Below are 24,745 nucleotides of genomic sequence, written 5' to 3' on the forward strand. Positions count from 1 at the left end.
ATCAAAATGTTAAAACAATACTGAAGGAGGGAGAAATGGGAAAAAAAGAAGAGGACGTCCAAAGAAGAAGTGGTTGGAAGCAGTAAAGCAAGACTTGTCAGAAATAGGCGTGAGAAATTTGAGAGAGAAAGCAAGGGACCGAACAAAATTGAGGGAAATAACCAAGTTTTTAGAAGCCAGGGGCCCACAAGGCCTGTAGGGCTGTTATATATATATATATACATATATATATATATATACATATATATATATATATATATATATATATATATATATATATATATATATATATATATATATATATATATATATATATATATATATATATATTGATTTCCATATAAAGCACACAAATTATCTAACAACATTGTGTTTTCATTAAAATTTTATTAAGAAAAATGTACATATTCTATATTATTTTATTTATACATTTTACATCTTCTTCTTTGTCAATTCAGAGATTGGGCTTCAAGCCTATTCTGTCCTCAATCTTGCCATCTTTATCGAGGCTGTCCTGCGTCTTCTTAGCAATCTATCTTCATTAATTCTTTCAATATCTTCTTATTTTTCTTCCTATCACATGCATAATTATCGTACGTTGGCTATTAAATTAGCTATCCTAATTTTGTCGAGGGCCACTTCGAAAAGGGATGCAGAGGATCTGTTATATCATTCCCTTAGGTTTCTAAGACATGACGTTCTTCTTTGAACTGGGCCTCTTGTTCCGTCTATCTTGCCTTGTATTATTAAATAAAGTATATTTATATATATCTCGGAATGGCGCCTATTGTGACCAAAATATTCCAGTTTGCGATTTCTAATTGTTCTGACCACTTCCGTAAATCTTCCCATCCGCTGCAAAACAACCTTGCTACGAACTCTATCTACTCAACTTTTTCGTAGAATTCTCAGATGGATAACACATAATATCTTACTAATCTAATTTTCAGTCTCAAAGTAATATTATTTCCACATAAGATTTTCCTCATCTTAAAAAATCTAGCTCTGACCTTCTCTTTACCAAGTGAACACTTCCTCTAAACGTGGTGTTTAGCTTCGGTCCATATTCATAACATTTGTTGTAGTTCTTGTGTCAGTTGTGGCAATTATTTTAATTAAATGTTAAAGTTCTTCGTAACTATTTGCAATTAACACCGTGTCTTCCGCGTATCTCAAATTACCAATATTGACGCGATTAATTTTGATACCTTATTGAACACTTTCCAATGCTTTATTAAAAACATATTCCGAATAGATGTTAAAAATTAGTGGGAACAAACTACAGCCCTGTCTTACTCCTCTTCGTAATTGAAGTTCTTTAGAATTATCCTAGCCAATCCTGACGTTTGCATTTTTAATGAGACGTAGGTCTTTATCATCAATACCTTCCTGCTAAAGAACAGCTATTATTTCAGTACATTTTACTCGATCAAACACCTTCTCAAAGTCAATAAAAACATATAAACTGGATGGCCCACATCTCTGCATCTCTGTACCATAACCTAAATATTAAATACTGCTTCTTTGGTTACAAGATTATTACTGTGTGTCACTAAGTTGTGCTTCTATTTTTTGGTGGTACGTCCTTGAGTCTAAAATTTAAATAAATATTTTTAAAAGATGGCTCATTAAGCTGGTGGCTTCTTCGGTAGTCCATTTTAACGTGTTTTGTTGTATTCTGTTATTCATCGAGAATATATTTAATTCGGCCCTTAGATCTTTATTTCTGATTTGGTCTCTCTGTACATCCTTTAGTTTCCCTTAAAAATTTTATTTCAGCTGACTGCATTCTTTGGCTTTCTTGTTTTTGCATCGTCCAAGTTTTACCACCTTAAGATTAAATCGATGCTGCCATTACCTTGGAAATTTAACTTCTGTTTCTTTTCTTGTTTTATTTTGGAATGTTCTTTGGATTGTGCGACACGTCATCTGATACTTATGTGTATTGTTGATACTGTCGTACTCTTCTTCATAATCGTTTCTCATTATTCCACTAAACGCAGAACTTTGCGTTGGCCAGTAGCCCTCTTTTACAATTTCGTAGACGTAGCTTACATAACAACGTATACAATTTATAAAAAAAAATAATCCACAGAGTGCTACTGAAACATAATTTCTTTGTTTGGCTTGATCTACGATTTACTTGAAATCACATATATCTTTATATTGTCATAATGAGCGAGGCAGATAAATTAAACTATTACAAGACTTTCACGCGGAACAGCAAAAATAGTTGCAGGACGGGACGAGGAAGGGAACAGAAGATGGAAAAGTGCGCGACACTGGACGGGACAAGAGCCTGTTCTGCTGTCCCGCCTGAAACCTTACTGAAGTAGCAGAAGTAACAATTTTAGGTCACGTTAATTTGTAGCCTACTTCTAATATGTACTAAAAAATAGCTTACGACTCTGGTTTTTCGTGCACTACTGTCCACAGAGTTATGAAACATAGCAAACTATTGCACTTATAAACATGAACCAAATGGCATTTTACTATTAAGATGTCTCTCTATGGTCGGTACTACAACCAAAACTATTAATTGGTATATAAACAATTACAAGTTTTACACTTTATTACAAAACAATTTATTAATACTGCAAACAAAGAATCGAAAAATTCAAAACTTCGGTAAAAATGTTTCATTGTAGTTTCGACCATAGCCAATTCGATAGAGAATATGTTACCATTTTATTTTTTTGCTTTCGGATGATTTTTTAAAAGCCGCCAATTTAATGTAAGTATGTACTTTTACTGTAAAAAGTTTGATTTTAAAATATCTTTTGTACCAATTTTCAGCGCCAATCTGCTCTATCTCTTACTTGGATTTTCTAGTTGTCAACACCGATATTCTTAACATCTTGTGTTACTCCGTCTATCCACCTCAGATTTGATCTGTTCAGTCTTCTTATTACCACCGGCTGCGCTGTTAAAATCTTTTTTATCATGTTTGATTCAGTGTAGAATGTTAGAAGTATTGGGTCAATTTCATGGCGGTCCATTATGTGGACACTTTTTTATTACAAAAACTCTGCAAAATATTCGGCCATGGATCTATTGGGTGAACTGTTAATAATATGGTGCCACAAATGTAAACTGTGCGCAACCAGTAATGGTTCAGTTGGTAAAAAGAGGGCAGCCATGAAACACTACAATATTGGTAGTCCTATGGAAAGAGTAGCAATCAACATTGCAAGTCTATTTGCAGGTACGGATAATGGAAATAAATATATCCTGTTAGTCATGGATTATTTTAAAAACTGGACTGATGCCTCCTTCTCTATCTTTTCTAATGCACAAGGATGTAGTTAGGTCATGTAATTTGTTTGGCTATTTCTATCCAATTATCTCTATCATATGTGCGTATTGTTTTGCTTCAGAGAATTAGTAACCAGTCGTGTCCTTTATTTGGTCCAACCATCGTACTGCTGAGATCCAATCTGCTACCGTTACAGAGATACTTGTTAAAGAAGTTTCAGCCGATTTGGTGTTATTTTGGACATCCACTCCGACCAAGAGCGAAATTTTAAGTCAGTCCTCTTCTAAAACGATTGTAAATTGATTAGATATTGATGAATTGAAAGAATTAATGAGATACTGAAGACCAGAATGAGATACTTGCATCCTTAATTAAAACGTAATGATCGAGTGGATGAACCAAACAAATGGGTAAACACCTAACCAAACTTACATCAGAACTTCTTCAGAGAGATTGGTATCACCACATTCATTTATTCCTAATCGCCTACTGATTCACTACATTTCCTGCAAAATGGTTTACCTGATTCGTTAGATGATGTGCCTTTAAATATTTGGCAAAATTTATGGTTTTTACATGACGGCTGCCTGGCCCAATTTAGCAGGAATGTACGAGACGTTCTTCATAATAACTACGAAGACCACTGGAATGGAAGAGGTGGTCCGTTTGCTTGGCCAGCAAGATCGCCGGATTTTAATCATTGCAATTATTGTGTTTGGAGATACACAAAAGCATTTGTTTATTCCGTTCCGATATAAAATCGTGCACAACTCGGCTAATAATACAAGATGCTTGCAACGAATTTAGAAATAACTTTGCAATTTTTGCAAGAATTCGGCGTTCTCTAAGCAAAAGGATCAATTTATGCATAGAGACTAATGGTTATCACATCGAGAATCTTTTGTACCTATCTCCTTTTAATACTTGTTCTTTTGTGTTTCGTTTCATCGTAATAAATAATTTGTTTTTGAAATCATCTAAATAAAATTTTGTTTCAATTTGATTTTTTGGTTCTTTTCCAAAACTTTTTTTACGAATTATGTGCTGCATTTATTGAAACAAAAGATTACGACAAACGACTTTCATGACGACAAAAAGACAAATTATCAAATCGATTTTTCTAGAAAACTGAATATCTGAAAATTTATTAATCTAGTATAACAAACGCTCAAAAGTTAAAGATAAAAAAGTTATGCCTTAAAATCCGTTGACCTACCCAAAACGGATTAATTGTAATCGATTTTAAAATGTACCAATGTTCCTTTTTCTAAGTAGAATCATTCTGAAGGTATTTAAGAAAAACTAATTACAAGGCGCCATCTTCAAATAGCTCTAGCTCTCTTAGGAAGCATTTTCGGATTAGGTGAATTGGGTTAAATTGTCTTAAAATTATCTGAGGAATCTCCGGTCTTCATTTGTTAGGAGAGTTTCTGGACACCCTGTATATGTACATAGGTTAAACAGTATATAAGCGGTATAACGTGGATGCAGCTTAGAAAAAACCAGTATGACGTAGAAATAATCTTTTTATATTATCAAAATCAATAAAAAATTTCCACTCAATTATATCATAAGAATCATCCAAATGGCACACCCTTTAACTAAATGTAAAATTATAAATAAAATAGAATTACTTGTACAACGTTTTACCTTTGTATCGAATTTTGAAACAATATATTATAGTAAAATATTTACAAAAAGACGGAAAAAATGATATCCTGTATTAGGTAATAAAAGAAAAATTTAGAATGATTCGTAGTATACCATAAGATTGTATAAAACAAAATTTGCTATAACCCTCTCTTAGCGGATCAGCTCAACGAAGCTAGGGGAATAAAAGTTTCGAAGTGAGAGCGCGGGTTGCTAGATTATACTCAATAATTAAACAATTATGCAACGTTTTAGTCGTCTTCTGGGAATCGAAACAGAAAATTGCCTTGGGCTGCGCAATAACGGCCTCTTATTCCCTTATGATATTAATAACGGCTCCTGCTCTAAAGTTCGAGTTGCTGTATTCGCTGAGATTATGGCATTAGACACAAAAACGTACGCGATTTAAAAAAGAAATGAAGACTATCAAAATAGAAATTTTATGCTCTAACATTTTCAATTATTGTGAAAGTCATAAAGTCTTTTTTTAATGACAAATGACAATTACCAAAGCTAAACAACATTCGTACAGTGAGGACGTAAAATTTGTATATAGTTCGTCAATATTTTCTAATTGATGTAAAATTTTAAATTTTGTTGCTGCGTGTAATATTGTTGGTATTTAATTATTTTTGGTATTTAACTGGTTACGGGAAGACTTTGCAGAGGTCATCGCCAACCTTCGCTAAGAAGACGGCACCTAAAGAAGAAGAATTTAACTGTTATTAATTTTTCTAGAAGATACCCCATAGAATTATATGTACATACTAACCACAGGACCTTATACAATACACCAAGAATATAACGACAATGGAACCAGAAATTTAAATTTTGCAGAATGTTTGAACATGATTATCATCAGCACACATTTCCAATATAAGCGTAGGTACACATAAAGTGACGAAATTGTCTTCTGATTGACAGCACCAGGATATTATACTTAATGATTGATTCTAAACATAAGACACTTCAGTACGTTACTTAATGGAGAAAATGGAGGTGAAGATAAAACCCTGTGCAACTTAAACAAAAGTTAAACACTTAAACAGAACTTATTAATCAAAAAACCTAACTAGACATGTAATAAGTAAAAACAGACTCGAATTTGTTAATAAAGTTAAACACCTAAACATAATTTATCAATCAAAAAAACCTAACTAGAATTGTATTTGGTAACAAACAAGTAAAAATAGACTTGTATTTCTTAACAAAGTTAAAACACTTAAACAACATTTATCAATAAAAAAACTTAACTACATAGACGTGTAATATGTAAAAACAGTTAAAACACTTAAGGGGAAAGGCGCAAATTGTCTCCTGTCAAAATTTTCAATGGGTTTTAAATGTATTAATTTTTTTGGAATCCTCAGAAAAATAAGTATTTTTAAAAAATTTAAAAGCAGAATGAAAGATTACGTTATTACCGAGGGCCTCGGTAATAGGGACCTCGGTAGTAGAGCCTAATAATGGCAATACTATTTCGGCTATCGGCCTTAGCTCTATCAACTTCTGGAATTCGCACTCTAACACTTTCACCTACTTTTTCAACAGGGAATCTATTATTAGAATGCTTTAACATTCTGTCAGCTTGTTTTATAAGCGACTGTTTAGCAAGATCTCGAATCCCTTAAATTTTGTTTGAAGTTTTCTCAACTTCAGTGCCATCTTCTTCGTGTCCCTTTTTCTTCAACTCCAATTGTCTTGTCTTCCCCATTTTCATTGTCTTCCCCATTGACAGCAACTATTGCACATGCATTATATTCTATTCGGCTGTTAGCGTTACCGGGGTATTCAACATTCGCTAATTGTGAATCCTTGGTTGTACTGTTAACATCTAAATTATCACGGTGCTTTGATCCATCATCAGCATCATCGGACTCATCTGCTAATATTGCTTCTAAATCTTCTTCGCTTCTAATTTCAGTCAAAGTACCAGCAATTAAGTATGTTTTTAATTCTACTTTAGCCTTAAAACCGAATAGTGCCTCGTATGGACTACAGCTAATGCCGGAATGGTAAGCTCTGTTTTTCATAAATTGGATGAACTTTATGCCTTCCGACCAATGACTCGTTTTGTTTGTTTCCAGCCATGTGGCCAACATTTTTTCGATATCTTGGTTCGCTCTCTCTACCGAACCTTGCGACTGGCTGTGTCTGCGTTTTCCGTGGACAATTTTCAGTTCGTCCCACATACTGCAGACTTCTTCAATAATCTTATTTGCGAATTCTCGACCATTATTTCTGTGTAAAATGTGTGGAGCTCCAAATATGGTAAACACTTCCAACAAATGGTACGCAACTTCTTCGGCACATTTGGTTTTTAATGCTCTGAGCTGAACAAATTTGGTAAGATGGTCTTGATAGACCATAATAAATTTATAGTCACCATCCGCTTGTGACTGCATGTCAATAAGATCGACTTGACATCTCGAATTAAATGCACTACTTAAAATTGGCTTTACAACGAGTCCTTTTTTTGGAATACTCATTTTCTTTTGACACGGTACACAAAGATTTAAGTAAACCTTGACAAACTCCACAGTGATGTTCTTATATTTCTTTTTAAGTTCTTTCATTATTCTGTTGCGGCCCCCATGTCCAATTAAAATATGGGTCTCGTGGGACAATTTTTACAGTATCATACTGTGATAACCGTTGATATTCTTCAGGTGTTTTGTGAGAAGTCGTGTCTTTGATTGTTTTAACTTTTATTAAAAATGCATAATACTCATCTCTGGCGAATAACTGATGATTGTTTTCTTTTCCAGATTTAATTTCATAGACTCGAAATCACTCATTGTAAAATAAGTTAGTAGGTATGCACAGAATACTCGAAACTTCACACCGCTTGTTCAACTAAACAAAAATGTTTTACAACGACACAGAACCGCTTCCGACTACAGATTTACTATCACTGTGGTAATATGCGCGCCTTATTTTAACACTGGTATGTCGCAGTGACTAATACACTTACTTCCCTCCACCCCGCAAGCTTCTAAGAATTTATTGGTGTTCAACATTTATTACGTTTACAGTTTGAATACGGGATTTATTAATAATAACCGGTCAATGTGATATTTTGGACTGAGTAGACATATGAGAAGTAGAAACTTAAGCCAAAAAACAAAAATAACCATATACAAAACCCTTATACAACCAGTGTTGACATATGGGAGACATGAACCATTTCCAAGGCAGATTAAAATCTCCTGCTTATATTTGAACGAAGGATCCTGAGAAGAATATTTGGTGGCATCTGTGAAAATGGCGTTTGGAGAAGGAGGTACAACTACGAGATATATCACAGATATGAACATATATTTGGTAGTAAAGACGTAGTATCCTTTATAAAAATAGGAAGACTAAGATGGGCAGGACATCTGGCAAGATCACAGCAGAACAACCCTCCTAGAAGAATCCTTATGTCACAACCTGTGGGAAGTAGAAATAGGGGTAGATCAAAACTCAGATGGAGGGATGGTGTAGATGAGGATTGTAGACAAATAGGCGCAGCTAACTGGCAACAGTTGGCAATGGATAGAACTGACTGGCGTAATAGACGTGGGAAGGTCGAGGCTCTTTTATAGGGCTGTAGCACCAATGATGATGATATATATATATATATATATATATATATATATATATATATATATATATATATATATATATATATATATATATTTTACTTTCTGATATTGAATCAATAATCAGACCACTTAATGATAGTCAAAAGGATGTTGTTAGATCTAAATGTACAAACGTTATTACAAACTTTTTGCATAAAGAAGTCAAAGATCATTTTTTAAATAAATACTATATGCAAACTAAACTTTTTCTTAAAAACCATCCTGAAATTTATATTGTTAAAAGCGATAAAGGTAACGTAACTGTTGTAATGTACAAAGAGGATTATCTACAAAAAACTGGAGAACTCTTAAATGATACTAAGTATTACACTACACTTAGAAGGAGTCCTGTTTGTACTTTGCAACAAAAAGCAAATTGTCTAGTATCTAAATTAAACATAAAGAAATTTATTGATAATAAAAAAGCAAAAGAGCTCAAAATTTGTAATTCTATTGCTCCACGGTTCTATGCTCTGCCAAAAATACATAAACCAACTTTATCTATGAGACCAATTGTTTCATCTTTATGCCCTCCTAATGGACCAATAGCACAGCTCCTCACTGACATCTTAACTAATGCTTATAATTTAAACAACAATTTTTACATTAAAGATTCATTTGATTTTAGTTCTTTCATTAATAATTTCCAATTACCACAAAATTATGTTTTAGTTAGTTTTGATGTAACATCTCTTTTTACTAATTTGCCTTTAGATTTAATCATAAGTAGTGTTGAAAAACATTGGAATGAGATTTCACAACACACTAATATTGACTTATTACATTTCAAAACACTTATCAACTTTGTTTTTGATTCTAATATTTTTATATTTAATGGTGTATTTTATAAACAAATTTTTGGTAGTCCTATGGGATCTAGTCCTTCACCCATTCTAAGTAGCTATGTCATGGATGATGTTATCAGTCTTTTTTCATTCCTTTTATTAAGAGATATGTAGATGATTTAGTTTTGGCACTTCCTAAACACAAAATTCATGAAACAGTCAACATTTTCAACAGTCATAATCAACATATACAATTCTCAGTTGAGGAAGAGGTAGATAATTCTCTACCATTCCTTGACATGAGAATTGTAAGAAATACAGACAATATGTTGAAAACCAGATGGTTCAGAAAACCCATATGTAGTAATAGATTTATAAGCTATTACTCTCACCATCCAAATAAGATGAAAATGAACCTTATAACAGGATTAAAAGAACGTGTTTTAAAACTTTCTCATCCAGATTATCTACAGGAAGATCTTCAGTTATTAAAAAATATTCTAATTGAAAACTCTTATCCTCCAGATATGCTACATAGGATGCTTTTTTCTAATATTGGTAATATAAATAATTTAACACCATTTTTTGCTCAATCTCAAAACATTGTATCTAACAATCAGAACATCTATTATCATTCACTACCTTTTATACCATCATTAACACCTAAATTAATACAAACACTAAAGGTTATTGACAATATAAAAATAGCAACAAAGAACATCAAAACTATTTCATCTTTATATTCTAAAACTAAATATCCTATAGACAAATTTGAAAAAACGAATTTAGTATACAGCATTAGTTGTACTCAGTGTGAGGCTGAATATGTTGGTGAGACCGGAAGAAATCTTTCAAATCGCATTATTTCTCACAAAAGTGATTGCAGAATTAAAAAACCATCTTGTGCTTTGGCAGAACATGTAATCAATAAAGACCATATTATGGATTTTGATAACATTAAAATTTTATGTAGTGAAAGTAATAAATTTAAAAGGACTTTTTTGGAAATGGTTTGTATTAGCAAAAATGATAATAGTTTAAACAAAAGATCTGAAATTCAAAATTTAAGCAAAATTTATAATTATATTCTTTCTTTATGATTTATATATAAAACTTATAAAATGTCATATTTAATTCTCCATATATCTGTCACATTCTTTCAGACATCTGTCAATGGTGAATAAATCTTCTTCTTTTTGTTACTAAACAAAAAAGAATGTTTAAACGAAATTTTACTTTTGGCAATATAATTGTCAAAAATAAAAATTTTATGTTGGCATTTATGACATTGAGGCTATTTGTAATTGGTTGCTATTTGAACTTATTTATAAATTCAATTATTTTTATATTAAAAAAATGTTTTCAAAATTATAAAAATTTTCGGAGAAACATTTATTAGATAAAAACATTTTTGTATTAAATATTTTGAAGATGTAAGCAGTGATTTTTACTTACCAAACCATTGTTTTTTCTTTTTAGTTCAACCTTGTAAGTATTTTGTCTTTTTTAGCTCTTGATAATAATTGTAAACACAATTGAAAGCTCGAGAATAAAAAAATAGTTAACCAATAGCCCTATTATTGACTCCAACCCATCCAAAACAGTTATATATATATATATATATATATATATATATATATATACATGTATATATATATATATATATATATATATATATATATATATATATATATTCCAATTTTATTCGTCCATCATCGACTTTGGAATAATAAAAGGATTAGTAGAATTAATCAAAATGATAATAAGTTGAATATAAAGCAGAAGGAGATCTCTAAGAACAATTTAAAACCAACAGACGACTGTCGTGCTGTATATGAATGTGTATGTCTAATTACTGTTCCAAAGATTCAACAACGGTAAAGATAAAAATCACAGAAACAGAAAGTAGAAGGGAATCTTTTTGAATCAGAATACATTCTATATGGCAATAAAAAAAATCACCGTTAAGGAAGCTAAAGCAGTTGGTAAGATATCACAAGATAAATGATCTGCCGGTCATCGGATGTGATGGAAATGCGCACCAACTGATCTTGAGTATCATAAACAACAATTAAAATTTCGTACAAAGGATGGAGTGCGCGACGGAATACCAAGAGAGGATGCTAAGTGCATTTCTAATATAGAGGGAGAAATCTACGAAGAAATCAGAAGGGCGATTTGTCCAAAAGGAATAGACGAAACAAGCTACAGATGGACATATTTCATACTGAGGAGCCATGAAATATACGAAACGTTACTGAGGAATACAGTGTCACCAAAGTTAGCCAGAGGTTGATCATAGGGGCAGGACCTGATTTATCTGCTCTCATGTCAAATATGTTCCTGGATAGGCTGCTAGCTACACTTAGCGACGATTGTGCTATACGAATAACATGATAAATTTAATGGCACAATCAGAGATATAATACAACCGGCTCTGACTATAGTTACAAAATGAACTTCAATTGTAGGGCGTTTCATTAAATCTTAGAAGTCCAAAGTCATAAAATTTACAGAAGGATTATTTTAAAAAGATTGGATCACCTGTCTATATAGTACAAATCTTAATCTGATGCGTGAAGTAAAGTATCTTGAGGTAATATTAGACTCAAGGCTTACTTGGAATCAACAGACAGAAATAATGACAAAGATATTGTTGACTACGTTAATAAGAGCTAGATAAACTCATGGAAAAATGTGGGTGTTAGAACTATACATTTTATATTGGATTTATAACATGAACGTAAACCCAATACTTACAGATGCATCAATGATATGGTGGCCAGAAAAAAGTGTCATCTTTACGCTAGACAAGGTGCAAATATTTATATACATATATATAAATATATTTATATTTACATAAATATATTTAAATATATATATATATATATATATATATATATATAATATATATATATATATATATATATATATAATATATATATAAATATAATATATATATATATATATATATATATATATATATATATATATATATATAGAAGCTTTGTTGGACACAACAGCTATCGAAGTCCTACTGGACCTCCTGCATATTATTTTATAGTGGGAGGCAATAATCGGATATTATTGACTATGAGAAAATCTGAGCAACGTTTTGTATATATCAGGACATAACATCATAAATATAATTAGAGATACCGAATGGATGATCACTTCTTACCATGTGATACAAGCCTATAGTATTTTTCCAAGTGGACATATGTCCTCAAGAGGGACGGGGCAGGAGAAACACACAACTCAGGCAGTAGGGTTAGACGTGGTACTTAGACGGGTCTGAGTACAAAAGGATCGAGTATAAAAATATTCAGCAATGGGCGAAATGTAAACAAACTTTAATCAAATAAAAGGCAGATATAGAGCACAATTTTTTATTAAATCTTGCCCAAGTACTTTCGCTCTCAGAGCATTTGAAATAAGCCAAAAAACGTTTTTTCAAGTAAAGGAAAATTAATTACCTTCGAAAAAACTCGAAGTTGATGGTTGATAAATAAACGTTTTAGACTTACTTTGTCAAAGTTATAGGCTATCCAGGCACTTTTATGAACGCCATAAACATTAAATAATATATTTGCACAACACTAGACAAAGGACAAACAGTTTAATTTTTTTTTTAATTTGAAGAAGCTATATAGTTGGTGACAGCAGGAGGGAGAATGGCTTCTGGTCTTAACGGAAATGTCAAAGTGACATCTGACATATGACAACTTGGAAGAGCAATTACGATCATCATAATGTGATCTGCAGATTTCAAAATGTTATGGTAAGCTGAGTATTGACCAAAAGTCCAACTGACACTAACCATCATCATGCAACCTCTTCTGTCCACTTAGAATCAAAAATCAAAGCTGAAATCAAAGAGTATAAATGAGCTCTAATACCACTAGTTCAGTTTAACCCACACTCAATGGGAGAACTATAAAATTAAAATGTCAAAGCATTACTCAAGACTAACTGACCAACAGTGGGAGATGTTAAAATATACAACTATGGAAATGGTATATATAAATTACGAAAAGATATGGAGCGTGTAATAGACGCCAACTATAGATCAATAATTGATCATGAACAAGCTTGTTTTGCAAGTTATTGATGAATGAAATATTAATATTAATTAAAATATGAAATTAATAAACTATTAATGGGTATACTCAGTGTAGGAAGTATAAAAAGTCGAGCTGGGTCCCTTACGAGGTGAAGTTGTAATAATATTTTTAAAAATAGGTTTAAATTTAGTACAATTTAAATTAATTTGAGCATTAAGACAGTGAGAGTTTTCGTTTGTTTCCCTTGTAATTTCCAAATCTTCCAATAAATCCAACTCCAAGTAATTTTTCTTTATACTAATGTTATGTAAAATAGATGAACCAGTGTTGATATTAAAATTATGTTTACTTGACAATAAAAATGGTGACCAAAACTTGAAGATTTTGGTTTTTTTAAATGTTGCGTGATTCTAGTATATAACTTTCGAATGGTTCTGCCTACATAAGGGGCATCACAATCATCACATTTTAATTTATAAATACCACTTTTGTCAAAGAATTTTCATCCTATCTTTGGTGTTAATTAAAAAGGAACCTAAAGTGTTGTGTAACTTGAAGGAAATTTTGATGTCTTCAATTGTAGAAGTAAAAAGTTTTGATATTTTTTTGGAAATGTTGCTGATATAAGTAAAGGAAAAATATCTGATGTTATTTGTGGTATTGGAAAAGACGGAAAAGATACGAAATACTTTAAGTTATACTGGAAGGAAAAGTACAGGGCAAAAGATCCGTATGATGACGCCAGAACTCGTGGCTGAAAAACCTGAGGAGATGGTTCGACCTCTCATCCAGAAATCTTTTGCGCAGCAGTTTCCAAAACTACAATTGCCATTTGGATCGCCAACCTTCAAAAGGAGACGGCGCCATGAGAAGAAGACGATAGCGGAAAAAATCCCGAACGACTGGCTGCTATCGACATTTATTACAATCCCATATAAACCAAACGCCCTACTCTGTGGTAATCACCGACTTATAAGCCTAATTAATCATCACTAAATCGTTCACCAAGATCATTCTTAGAAGAATATATGATAAATGTGAGTTAAATATTCTTAGATCCCAGTTTGGCTTTTGGAAAGCGCTTGGAACTAGAAAAGCAGTTTTCGCTCTCCAGGTGGTTATACTGCGGTGTACAGGCCGTAAGAAGTATATGCAGTTTTGATTTGTGAATTTTAGAAATGCATTTGACAATGTCAATCATGAACAACTAATAGATATTCTACGAAAGACAGGTATTGACGACAACGATATTCGGATCGTGGCAAACCTATACTGGGGTCAAACAGTAACAGTAAAAATAGGCAAAGAACTTACTGAAAATATGAAGATAAAAAGAGGTGTCCGCCCCTATCTTTTCTTCACCCCTTTCAATATTTATACCAAGGAAATTAAAAAAAAATGTATGGAAAATACAAGGGAGGGCATAAAAATTAACGAGGAGTTACTGAACAATATAAGGTATATTTTACCGTCGATAAGATGATCCTTGTTAATAGCATAGATTATTAATTATAACAGGCAATGGACTAAGCAAAACAGGCAGTCAGTGAGGACTACGGTCTGAGCCTCAACTTTAAGAAGACAAAATGGATGCTGATAAGTAAAAAGCAACAACCTGCTTGAAAGTTACGGATAAACAATACACTAATTGACCATGTAGAATCTTATGTCTACCTTGGCACTAACGTAAATGCAAACTGGAAACATGCCACAGATATTAAGGCGAGAATATAATGATGTAGAGCAGCATTTAACAAAATTAGAAAGCTACTCCATAAGCAAGGATGTGTCCCTTTCACTAAAACTACAATTAGAAATGCTACATTCTTCCGATATTGAATTATAATTTAAATTTGAACTAGCATTCAATTTGTTAGTCAATGGAAATGTATGCATTGATACATAAAAAGTACAAATCAATTTTTCTCAAAAACGCATCTCCTTAACAAGCCGCTTATGACTACAGTTTAGAAAGCATATTCACACAAAACGATCGGGAATATGACACCAAATAAATACACAGAATTTTATCACTTACAAAAGTGATCTGGGCGATCATCATCATTACTTAAACTCTGTTCAATAGTTCACTCTGGTTAGACGAGCAATTAAACCACTCTCTGAGATTGCCCAGCCCTGACATTCGCGCATTCCACGCTACGCTTTCCTAAAATCTTTCCCTGCATGATATTCTGCAGAAGCTGGTATTTTGTTCTTCTCATCACGTGGCCAAGGTATTAGAGTTTTCGTAACCTAATTTCATTATTTAGGTCTCTTTCTTTTGAAAGTGTTTGCTAGACTTTTTGATTCATGACTCTGTCTACGTAAAATATTCTCAGGATTCTTCTGTAAAGCCATATCTCGAATACTTCTACTTTTCTTATAATCGCTTTAGTCAGAATGGTTGCATCTAAACTATATGTATAGATAGCAAATAAGTAACATCTAAGCATGCTCATTTTCATGTCGACACTCAAGGTTCCATTGTTGTTAGTTCCTTTACAAAATTATTATTCGTGCTTATTAAAGTTTTCTTTTTTTGACTTAATGAGAAAACTGGAAGCTTTTGAGATGTGGCATTTAAGGAGAAGTTTGAAAGTACCATGGATCGATCATATTACAAACGAAATAATGTTGCACAAAATGGGAACAGACAAGAACTTTTGACCACCATTAAAAGAAGAAAGACAGCATATTTCGGGCACATACTTAGAAATGAAAAGTACGAGTTATTGTAGCTGATTATGAACGGCAAATCGAAGGAAAAAGTAGTCTTGGTAGACGACAAATATCCTGGCTAAAAAACATTTGCAGCATTCGCGACTGGACCACATTATTTTTTTTTTCTTGGTAAAGATTAGAAACTTGGTTTTATCCAAATTCATATGTAAGCCATAATGTAAACTTATCGTATAAACTTTTTGGACTATTCTCTACAAATCTTTAATATTAACCATTAACACGATGTCATTTGCATAGCTTAAGTTATTAAAAGGGATTTCTTTTACTACAACGCCAGCTGTTTCGTTGTCCAGTACTCCTTGCATAATAACTACTGAGTACAAGTTGAATAATAATGGAGAAAGAACGCAACCTTACCACATCCCTGTTTTAATTTTTATGTTCTTCGACTGTATGTTATCCATTTTTATATACGCTCTCTAGTTATAATATAACTTTTCTATTACTCTTATATCTCGCATGCATATACACATTTAGTCACGTTTAGATAGTATTGCGTTAATACGTTTAAACGGAATAAAGCCTCTCTAGTTCTCACTCCTCTCTCCCAAGCCTCTCTAGTTAATCCTACAAGGGAAGATCGAAGGTAGGAGAGGAGCCGGCCGCAAACAATTATCCTGGTTAAGAAATATTAAAGAATGGACAGGAATACACAATACAGGCGAGCTGTGTCACGCCGCCAAGAACAGAATTCTAGTAATGAGATAGTCGCCTACGCACTTTGGTGTATGGCATGTTAAGAAGAAGAAGAAGTTCCCACTCAATGAAAGAAAAAGTCAGCCAAGCCTACGGTATTTCTCCTGTTTCATAGACTATACTAAATGGTTCAGTAAGCACATGTAGATATATTGTCTTCATTTAACAACTTTAATAGTTCAGTAGGCATCCCGTACTGACCAGAGACCTTCCAGTTTTTCATATTCTTGAGCGTCTGATATTGCTGCACCGAGTCTTTCATCTCGAAAGAGGCCCTCTATATATTCTTTCTATATTTATATTTTTATTTCATTGTCTGCTGCTATCTAGCCGTTGCCATTAATTCGTTTATTTCCTTGCCTGCGTCTGTAGCTTCTAGTGATTTCTTTAATCTTATTATATATTAACGACTCGTGTAATTATTATAGATTTTCTATTTCACAGCATTTCTCATTTGACCAATTTTACGTTGGCTCTCTTATTTTCTTTTGTATTTCTTTGTGTATCCTGGCACATCTTGTTTTGTCTACAGTGTTTATGATCCTTTTGTTCTCCATTAACTTTTAAGTAAAGTATTTTATCAGATTTCACCTTGTATAATCGTCGAAATATATGTCACTTCAGAGGTATACTCGAGTATCTTCTACCCTACTAAACTAAACTGTCGGACGGCGTTCCTATCTTGTCTTCATTTCCTTTATATTTTTCTTCCTGGGTAATTTTCCTAATGTTTTTTTCTGGAATTCTCTGTTTATATCTTTGTGTCATTATAATTTATAATCTTGCACCTCATGTAACTTGCGTTTCTTCCATAATTTTCCTCTTTTCTTCCTGATTTTCAAATTCGAATTAATATGTTTTTCCATCAAGCTTCTGAGCATTTCTTATCTTAACTTCAACTTCAGTATGTTCTTTGATACAATTTTTGATTCTTTTTTTTTTAACACTGCTTGCTGATGTGTCGACTTTTAGTCCGTTCATAACTACTATTATTCTTTCGTCTGTGTTTTTACATACTTTCAATGCTTTCTTTTATTTAGTTATTCTTCGTTGATCTCCTATCTCCCTGTTCCCCATAACGAGTTTTATTAACTGATCAATTTTTGTTGATATTCTTAAAAAGTGGTTTACTTTTTCTGAACATTGCAGCTTCTTATTTGCAGTCCTTATATCTTTCCTTCTTTTTGACCCTCTTCTAAATACATGCCATCAATGTCTATACCCCTTTCTTTTTCCATTTTCCGGCTCTAATGTCTTTCACCTCAAAGTTTCAGTGTTTACGGTATTTCTTTTGTACAAGAATTCTTTGTTGTTATTTTCCTGTGGCTGTCTCGAAGGTCTGCTCACAATGGCAACGTCGCAATACAATCAGTCAAGGTTTTCTTACTATCTTGCTGATAGTTAGTGTGCTCTGTGTGTCTCTCTCGTTCTAATTAATTAACCTTCTTACCTGAATATAATCCTAATCGTTATTCCTATGGTCTTTCACTGATTTTAAAGATTATCCTATCCGTGTCCGTAATTTGTGGAGTTAATTTGTTAACTGCACATTTTACAATAAATATTTCCCTTTGCAACTCTCCAAAAATTCAGTTTATTACAAACAAAGAACAAAAAACGTCTCTATCAAGCCTCTGCCTTGTATTGTTTCTGTAAAACTGGCTTGATGGACCCCTGTTTTTTCTATTAACTACGTCTATATCGTGTTAGGAATACATTGAATATTTGTCTAAAAGAATCTAACGTCATAAAAGTCTTGGCACAAAATATTTATTGATTTTTATGTTCCAAATTCCACTTTGTTTGCTACTTTGTTCGTATATCCATTGTTTCCCTTTATTTTAGAATTACTAAAAAGTGAAATAATTTGCGTCATATAAAATATTGATTTTTTCAATGGAAAAGAGTAGCCGCCTCAGTTGACGACAACTTGATATACGAAGGAGTTGCGCTTGAGAGTATTTGGGGCACTTATATTTTTTTCGATATTTAAGACAATTTTTCCTTAATTTCAATGACATAATACTCTTAGAAAATCTTCATTGATGAGACAGTCACCTCGTTGACATACCAATATGGTTTTTTGCTCTTTTCAGCAATGAATTTTGTGCCAAAAAATTCTCGGACATAAGTTATTGAAATTTGCTAAATGACGAACTTTTATACCACCTATTATACCACCCAAAAAAACTTTACACCACAACAGTTTTGTAAATCTCTGGATCTCTTTTTCATAAATTTAAATATGTTTTTTAAGTAAACGTACTCAAAATTTACACCTGAATGAGATTATGTGAGAAATATTTATATAAATGAACTTCTGCATTATTATTTTTTAATTAGTTAAATTATTTTACAAAAAACGATCAAGAAGCTATTAATATTATAAATAAAAATTTTGATCGCTTATACTTCCTTATATTATACTTTTACAGTCCAACATCGGGGGCTTGTTTATATCTGCCTAATTAAAAAATAGGAAGTGGTGAAGCACGTTGATGAATTTGTCTAATAGACTTCCTAAGTGATTTTTAAGTGGTATTAATACGGGGAGCCACTATTTCCTACTAATAAAACTACCCTGAAAACCAGCAATATCAAGTGCCACATGTGAAGACTTTTTGGCACCATACTCATTACTTCTTTAAACGAGGACTTCCTTTCCCTTTCGCGGCGTCTAAAGAAAATATTAACACTGAAATTCTGACTTAAAACAATTTAGTATATACAATGTTTTTTAGTGAAATAAAAATAGCTAATAAAATTTGGGGAATAAATTATAACATTATAAAAATATGCTAGTGACACTTTATGTCTACTAAGTGGTTTCATTGCGATTTGATAACTATTTAACCGATTTCTCCACTTCTTCCGGTCCGTGATTAATTATTTCATTTTTCTCATAGTTTTTTTCGTGCTGCCTATGTCGAATATTTGTTGACTTGTTGACTTGATGTTATCCTGGATCTTCCTTTTCTCCTATTTCTTGTTCTTTTTGCTTCTTCTACGACGAAACGTATTATTAACTTCACTGTTTAAACAGAAGAAATTGAACTATTAACGAAAAATATAAAAACGGATAAATACGTAGATAAATAAAATAATCGTATTGGAAATACCAAAATTGATATGCACACTGACTTGAATTAGGAAGAGAACAATATCGTGGAACAAGTATATAAAACAGATGTGACGAGAAAAAAAGAAACATGGAAAAAGTACTACTCTCTCAAAGTGAACATGATTTACAGCCTATGCTGCACCAATTTAATATAAATGCCAAAAAATTTAACATGTTAATTTCCCCCCCCCCCCAAAAAAAAGAAAAAAAAAGACAAAATGTTTGGTTAAAACAGTAAATGTACTACGATGTAAATTGGAGCCGGAAGGTCAGATAATAGAACAAGTGATGGAGTTTAAATATCCAGGCAATACATTATCTAGCTACGGAAAGCTCAAAACTGGCGTGGACGACCTAGTGAATAGAGCAAACAGAGCCACAGGCTGCCTAAATAAAACAATATGAAGCAATAAAAATATCGGGAAAGAAACCAAAGGCAGAATTTACATAACATACATCAGACTAACAATGACATACGCGGCAAAAACAAGACCTGACACAGAGAGGACAAAAAGGATGTTAAAAACAGCAAAGATGAAAATACTTAAAAACATTGATGGTAGGACACTATAGGACAGAGTTAGAAGTACAAATATATGACGTAGATGCAAGGTAGAGAACATCAAGATCTGGGTAAGACATAGAAGAGTAGAATGGAACCACCATATAAGCCGAATGACAACCAATAGAGTAGTAAAGACGGCAAGAGACGGTTCCCTAATAAGAAGACGATCAGTAGGAAGACCACGAAAACGATGGAACGACAACTTACTGGAGGCACATTGAAAAAAAGAGAGTCATGTCTATATAAAAAAAAAGAAGAAGAAAAGGGTAAAAATTTTACTACACCTTCCCCTTTTGAAAGAAAAAATATAGTTGAGATATTAAGAGAGCCGTCTCCTTTCTCTTTTCTGGAGAGAGGAAAAATGAATCTGCTTCTCTTTTGTAGATATATGTATAAAAATATTTTCCTAAAACTATTTATAATAATTTACTTTAATAATTTTGTTTACTATAATTAATTCTACGTACTGTAATTGATTACAGTCGATTACAGACGCAATCCTAGAGGCCGCCACTATTGATTATGCCTTGATCAAAAAGAAGACCAGCCAATTTGAGGTGCTTTTGAAGATCCATGGTAACTAAGGAAGGAATTTCTAAAGCGACCTATTCCAGAGAACCTGCGATAGACTAGGCATAAAAAACAAGAACTACAGGCTATCACCCGCAATCCGATTGAATGGTAGAGCGAATGAATAAGAGAGTTGATAAGTATTTTACAAAAATGGTATCCAATCATCAGCGATACTGGCACCAATAACTTCCGTTCTTCGCAATAGCCAACAGATCTAATGTTAATCAATCAACGAAAGAAACAGCACTGAATGAAAACCATCTCGTGCCGTTTACAACAAGAAGTTGTAAATGAGGGTCCAGTTGCCGATATCAGCATAAGTTTCAGTTCCGAGTAGGTTCCAAGGGGAACCATCTCTGAAGAAGGAGGCAATTTGCTCCTTCCAGGTCTTGGTGGAAAGCCCGTTCATACAGCTCAACAAATATTAAAAAAACAAAGAAGGAGGGAAAAGTAAGTGTACTATTAGCATACCGTAGTAGGTACACCAATTCCGAGTTTAAATGCTAACCCAAATAAATTGTCAACGAGCAGATTATTACGTACAATACATAAGTTGGACACTAAAAGTTAAATTAATGTTAAGGATAAACTTTTACAATCACAATTAAATTATAAAGCTCAATATAAAAGGCAAAATAACTGCAAAAGTTGAAAACCCCAGACCTCATCGAATGTTAAATGGAAACAATAATATTGTACCGTTTTTAAATTAAACGAGCAATCTTTCAATCCAGATTATCTAGTGCATGGCCTATCTTGTGTAAGGCCAAATTCTTGATGTAATTGCAGATGATTTTCTTCAAATTAGTTAGACACGCCATATATCCTCGTAGGTTGCCCTGTCTGTATACGACTTCCTGGTCACCATATACAGCAAAGATCGACGACCACCTTCTAATCTAAGTACTTTCCCAACTTTAGGCTGCTGATTTTTTAACTCATCCAAACGACCGAACTTCTCATAAAATACGGATGAGATTCGTTTAGTCGTCTCAAGATCTTGGGCAACACAGTGGGTCAGAGAGATGTTATGCGGAACACTAAAAAGATCCTGCTGAACTTCTGTCTTCACGCCGAATCTAGCACTCTTTCTTTCTGCGTAATTTGACATAATATCATTAAAGCTTGGTCGCCGGTCATCTTTGATCTCATTTTGAAGGGTTCGTGCTTCTCCTGTTTCATTTGAGCCAGCATATGGTGCAAGACGATTTATGTGAACTACTTTTGGTCTACTTTTCGGCAACTTCTTAATTCGGTATATTACGTCATTTATTCTCTTTTTAATTTCATACGGACCTTCTCATTGTCTTTGCAATTTCGGAGAAAAGCCTCGACGACGTTGTGGATTATAAAGCCAAATAAGATCACCTAATTCAAAGCTTTCATTCCTGAATCGAGAATCATATTGATCTTTCATTCTGTCATTGGCTAACTGGATGTGTTGTCGGGCAAGTTCATGAATATTGTTCATTCTTAACTTCAGGCGGTCGACATACTCTTCGCTAGCAATATGTTCTTAGGAAGGTCTGCAGCCAAACTCTAGGTCGCAGGACAAACAAATTTCACGACCTAACATCAGGCAGGTTGAAGTCTGGCCTATAGTTTCATTCACGGCCGAGCGGTAAGCCATTAGGAATAAATGAATGTGCTCATCCCAATCTCTTTGATGTTCTGATACAACTTTGGACAGGTGTTTACCCATCGTTCGGTTCATTCTCTCGACCATTCCATCTGATTGAGGATGCAGGGGTGTCGTTCTGGTACTATTGATACCAATCAATTTACAAACGTTTTGGAAAAGGGTTGACTCGATGTTTCGCCCTTGGTCGGAGTGGATCTCCAAGGGAACATCAAATCGGCTAAAGAATTCCTTAACAAGTACCTCTGCAATGCTAGCAGCTTTTTGATTTGGTATCGCATACGCCTCAGTCCATTTCGTAAAATAATCCATGGCTCCCAGGATATATTTATTCCCATCATTCGTCTCTGGAAGTGGACCTGCAATGTCGATTACTACTCTTTCCATAGGACTACCAACATTGTACTGTTTCATGGGTGCCCTCTTTTTACCTACTGGGCCATTACTGGTTGCACACAGTTCACATTTCCGGCACCATCTTCTTACATCATGTTTACAGTTCACCCAATAGAACCGTTCTCGAACCTTTTGCAGAGTCTTCGTAATACCAAAGTATCCACCTGATGCACTGTCATGGAACTGACGCAATATTTCTGACACTTTACTTTTAGGTACAATCAACTGATGCTTAGATTCTGTACCATCATCGTTCTCAAAGGTTTTATACAGAAGATAATCTTTTAGCACTAGGCAATTCCATTGGCTGCAGTATCACTTGACTTCCGGACTACATGCACTAATATCTTGCCAAGAAGGTCTTTCACTACGACGCATCCAATCCAATACTCTTTTTATACATGGATCATCTGCTTGAGCGTCTTGTAGCTGTTGAGGCTGCCATTGATCATTAATAACGGTGGTTCGTCTCACGAGGCAAAGTCGTTGTTCTAACCTAAGACAGTGATTACAATTTGCACTGCATCGCCGTCTTGACTGAGCATCAGCATTTGAATGACTTTTTTCAGCCCAGTGTTCAATCTGTTCTAGCTTTCTGACTGTTGTATTATTTTCTTGCAATTTACGACGAATGTGACCTACGCCGCCACCGTTCCAACATCTGGTTTCGCGTCTCTTCGGCATCGTGTTACGAACTACTCTCTGTACGGTTTCCTCCAGGTGGTTATCGTTTTGTTCGCCGCTCTCTTTAGAGGTTCGTACTCGATAGGTCCGTGAAGCTCGACTAGCTGTCTCGTGTTCCAAGACAATGGTGAGCGCTTCATCTAAAACTTTCGGTCGTGCTAGTCATAAAGCTTTCTGTAGTTCACTCTCTCTCAACCCATTGACGAAGGTATCTACAGCAATTTCTTCCAAAATGTTGTCTGGTACCTCCGGATAAGCCAACCGCGCTATACGAGCAACATCTGCTTCAAATTCTTGCAAATTCTCACTTGCTCGTTGAATTCTACTTCTTATGTGTACTTTGTAGACTTGTTGTAGATGGACATTTCCGTAACGTTTGTCTAGTCGAGTGAACAAGGTCTAGTAACATTTTTCTTGACCCTTAGGAATCGATCTTAGGATATCCGCAGCAGCACCTCGTAAAACAGCAGTCAAGGAAACAGGTGTTTGATCTGTTCTAGCTTTCTGACTGTTGTATTATTTTCATGCCATTTACGGCGAATGTGACCTACGTCGCCACCATTGCAACATCTGGTTTCGCATCTCTTCGGCATCGTGTTACGAACTACTATCCGTGTGATTTCTTCCAGACGTTTATCGTTTTGTTCGTCGCTCTCTTCAGAGGTTCGTACTCGATAGCTTCGTGAAGCTTGACTAGATCTCTCGTGTTCTAAGGCAATAGCAAGCGCTTCATCCAGAACTTTCGGTCTTGCTATGCTGTAATTTAGCTTTCTGTAATTAATAATTTTTTAACCCATTGACGAAGATATCTACAGCAATTTCTTACAAAATATTGTCTGGTGCCTCTGGATAAACTAACCGAATTATACGAGCAACATCTGCTTCAAACTCTTGCAAATTTTCACTTGCTCGTTGAATTCTACTTCTTAGTTGTGCTATGTAGACTTG

General features: G+C 33.7%; 1 protein-coding gene across 1 annotated transcript; it reads right to left on the minus strand.

Moving 5' to 3' along the window:
- Positions 1-6,561: 6,561 nt before the first annotated feature.
- Positions 6,562-7,482, minus strand: LOC140444515 (KRAB-A domain-containing protein 2-like). The gene has a single exon (XM_072536273.1). The coding sequence runs from the start codon at positions 7,480-7,482 to the stop codon at positions 6,562-6,564; it is 921 nt and encodes a 306-aa protein (XP_072392374.1).
- Positions 7,483-24,745: the final 17,263 nt, after the last annotated feature.

Source organism: Diabrotica undecimpunctata, chromosome 6 (assembly GCF_040954645.1).
Source record: "Diabrotica undecimpunctata isolate CICGRU chromosome 6, icDiaUnde3, whole genome shotgun sequence".
NCBI classification, from domain to species: Eukaryota; Metazoa; Arthropoda; class Insecta; order Coleoptera; family Chrysomelidae; genus Diabrotica; species Diabrotica undecimpunctata.

Bases quoted from the DNA above. Each gene is read 5' to 3' on its own strand.
- LOC140444515 (XM_072536273.1), bottom strand. From the start codon at position 7,482: ATGAAAGAACTTAAAAAGAAATATAAGAACATCACTGTGGAGTTTGTC.